Here is a 2,393-nt window from a genome sequence, read left to right on the forward strand (position 1 = left end):
GTTGGTTTGAAAAGATCGCAACTTGAACTACATATCAAAAATTGAAGGGGGACTTCTATAGAATAAATAAACAAATTTCCAACAGATGGCGATATTTACCATTACTTGTTGGCTCAAAAAAAGGTCGCAAACAACTTAAGCCAACAAAATTTCGGAAAGCTAACGAGTTCATAATGTAACATACATCAGCTACAGCTATATTATCTAATTAAGATCTACCCACTGCCTCCTTGAGCTGCAGTTCATCCCGCTGGCGGCGCCGCTCCAGGGTGTCCGCCAATTGCTGATCGCTGGGCAGGAAGCCCAGTCTGCGGTACCGCTCCTCCACTCTCGCCTGCAGCTGGGGCTGAAACCTCCAGATGCTGGCGTCCACAATGGGATCGATCAGCAGGGACTTGGTGTCGGGCTCCCGGTAATGCTGCATTTGCGCGTACTCAATGGGCACCGATTTGGCCGCACATGCGTACTCCTCGGTGTGAAAGAAGGTGAAGTGGTTGTGCAGTCCAACCGCGTATCGTGTGTCATGCAGGCACTTGGCTGCCGCTCCGCGATTGCAATGCTCACGCACCCGTTCCACATGCTGCAGCATGTAGAAGGAGCTGGAGAGATTCCTGTACACCTTTGGCCTTTCAGGATATCTCGGATAGTAGACATTGCGGAAACAGAAGCTCACCCACTCCTTGCAGTCCGCGGCCGTGCGACTCTCGTAATCGGGCACAATCCTCGCCAGCTTCACCAATTCCGGCCAGGTGGTGTGATTTCCAAGGGGCATTATAACCTCATCGATATCAAAGACACCCACATAATCGTACTTGTACATATTGCGATAGAAACAATCGTTGTAGGGTATCATTTCGTTCAGAATTCGATTGAAACCATCCGCGGCCATGGCATAGTGTTGAAAATGCGGCCGGGCATGCGGCTCCCCGCGGCCCAAAGACATTGGACGCAGCTCCACAAAGCCAGGACTGGTGACCAGATAATCCTTTACAACCCTCGTCATATTCGGATGCATTTGGGCGTCGTAGAGAACGACCTTGTGAGCACCCAGCAGTCGCATCAGTTCCAGCCACTCGATCAAACGCCAGGATTTATCTTCATACGGGAAATCCATTGCCTTTACACACACCACAAATTTGGGATCCACTGCGGTGCTGTTTCCTGAATTTCCTTGTTCCTCCTTTGTGGTTTCATCAATTTCGTAAACAACTCTCAGCAGATTCCTGGCCATATCGCATTTTTTGGCCACCAGCGAAACCATCTTGGGCACCTTCCACTTCATCTCTCCCTCCGGCAAAGGGCAGCTCATAAAAGTCGGATAGTAGCGTCGAGGGGCGTGACCAAAGGGCCACATTACCCGGTGCTCCGAAACGGGAACAATCACCGGCTCGGCCCTGTTATCAAACCAAAATTGGCAAAAGATTTCCGGGTACTTGTAGGAATCGTCCAGGTGCTGATTAACCATGGCCAAGAGACGAACCAGTGGCGCCTCGTCCACCGTCTCGCGAATATCGTAGTAGGCTGCAAAGAGGTAATATGTGAGATTGGCATTGATGGCCCTCTGCCAGTAGGTGTTGTGAAAGTCGATGTTCATCAGATCGGGTGCAGGTCCACAGGTAACCGGGGCCAGATGCTGCTTTTCCCTGGCCAACAGCTCTTCCAGCGGAAACGAGGGCAACTCCTCGCGAATCCATTCCAAACGCTTCTCCAAAGAGGGCACTAAAACGGAAATTATGCCACTTAGTCACTTGCTTATTTATTCCCAAACCGCACTCTTTTACTTTTAATCATCTTTTGAGCTAGTGTTCTGAGGTAAAATTTAAATGTATGTTTTTTTTTATAGAGATGACAAATGATATCCTTAATTTTCAGTACAAACTTTGTTCAGCATACTTCTGAAAACCATATTTCTAAATATGATTTCATCCAAAAGGGTTAATATTCAATTCAGGAATTTAGATCCTTTCTATGCGCTTCTCAAAAATATTACATAGTAAATGCACATTGAAATCATAAAAAATTCGTGTTTATTTAAAACACATTAATAAAATAGTCTTAACTTTATAAAACATTTAAAAAAAAAGTAACCGCAGAAATTTTAACTAAAAAAAAATTGTAAAAAAAAGAAAGAAAAACAAAAAATCACTACAAAAGGATACTCATAAAAAACGAGGCTTCACTCTTACTTTCCCTTCGATCCACTAGCAGCTCATCAAATATATCCACTTGCAAGCGCCTCTGGAACCGAGAGACGCCATCGTAACTGTGAAAATACAGGCCCACAAGGAAGAGAAGCTTCAGGAAGATAATCACGAATAAGACGCGGAACAGGCGCGTGTAGCTCGAAGACATTTCGGATCTCGACTGATCCGGAACTGGCCATCATATTCTAG

At 46.0% G+C, this 2,393-nt stretch overlaps 1 protein-coding gene across 2 annotated transcripts; it reads right to left on the minus strand.

Moving 5' to 3' along the window:
• Window positions 1-2,393, minus strand: LOC108054937 (uncharacterized). Of its 2 annotated transcripts, none has more exons than XM_017138056.2 (2): window positions 2,187-2,393; window positions 1-1,719 (listed from the first exon to the last, which is right to left on the minus strand). In XM_017138056.2, exons 1-2 carry the CDS (start codon window positions 2,350-2,352, stop codon window positions 209-211), a joined length of 1,677 nt encoding a protein of 558 aa, XP_016993545.2. In that variant the 5' UTR covers window positions 2,353-2,393; the 3' UTR covers window positions 1-208. The 2 variants fall into 2 exon arrangements, with proteins under 2 accessions (XP_016993545.2, XP_070075361.1); XM_070219260.1 differs by lacking the exon at window positions 2,187-2,393 and adding an exon at window positions 1,782-1,806.

The sequence above is a fragment of the Drosophila takahashii genome, chromosome X, assembly GCF_030179915.1.
Source record: "Drosophila takahashii strain IR98-3 E-12201 chromosome X, DtakHiC1v2, whole genome shotgun sequence".
Classification (NCBI taxonomy): Eukaryota; Metazoa; Arthropoda; class Insecta; order Diptera; family Drosophilidae; genus Drosophila; species Drosophila takahashii.

Excerpts from the sequence above, each read along its gene's own strand:
- LOC108054937 (XM_017138056.2), bottom strand. The coding sequence starts at position 2,352 with ATGTCTTCGAGCTACACGCGCCTGTTCCGCGTCTTATTCGTGATTATC. Across the intron at positions 1,720-2,186 it reads GCTAGTGGATCGAAGGGAAA|TGCCCTCTTTGGAGAAGCGT; the intron begins GTAAGAGTGAAG and ends TTTCCGTTTTAG.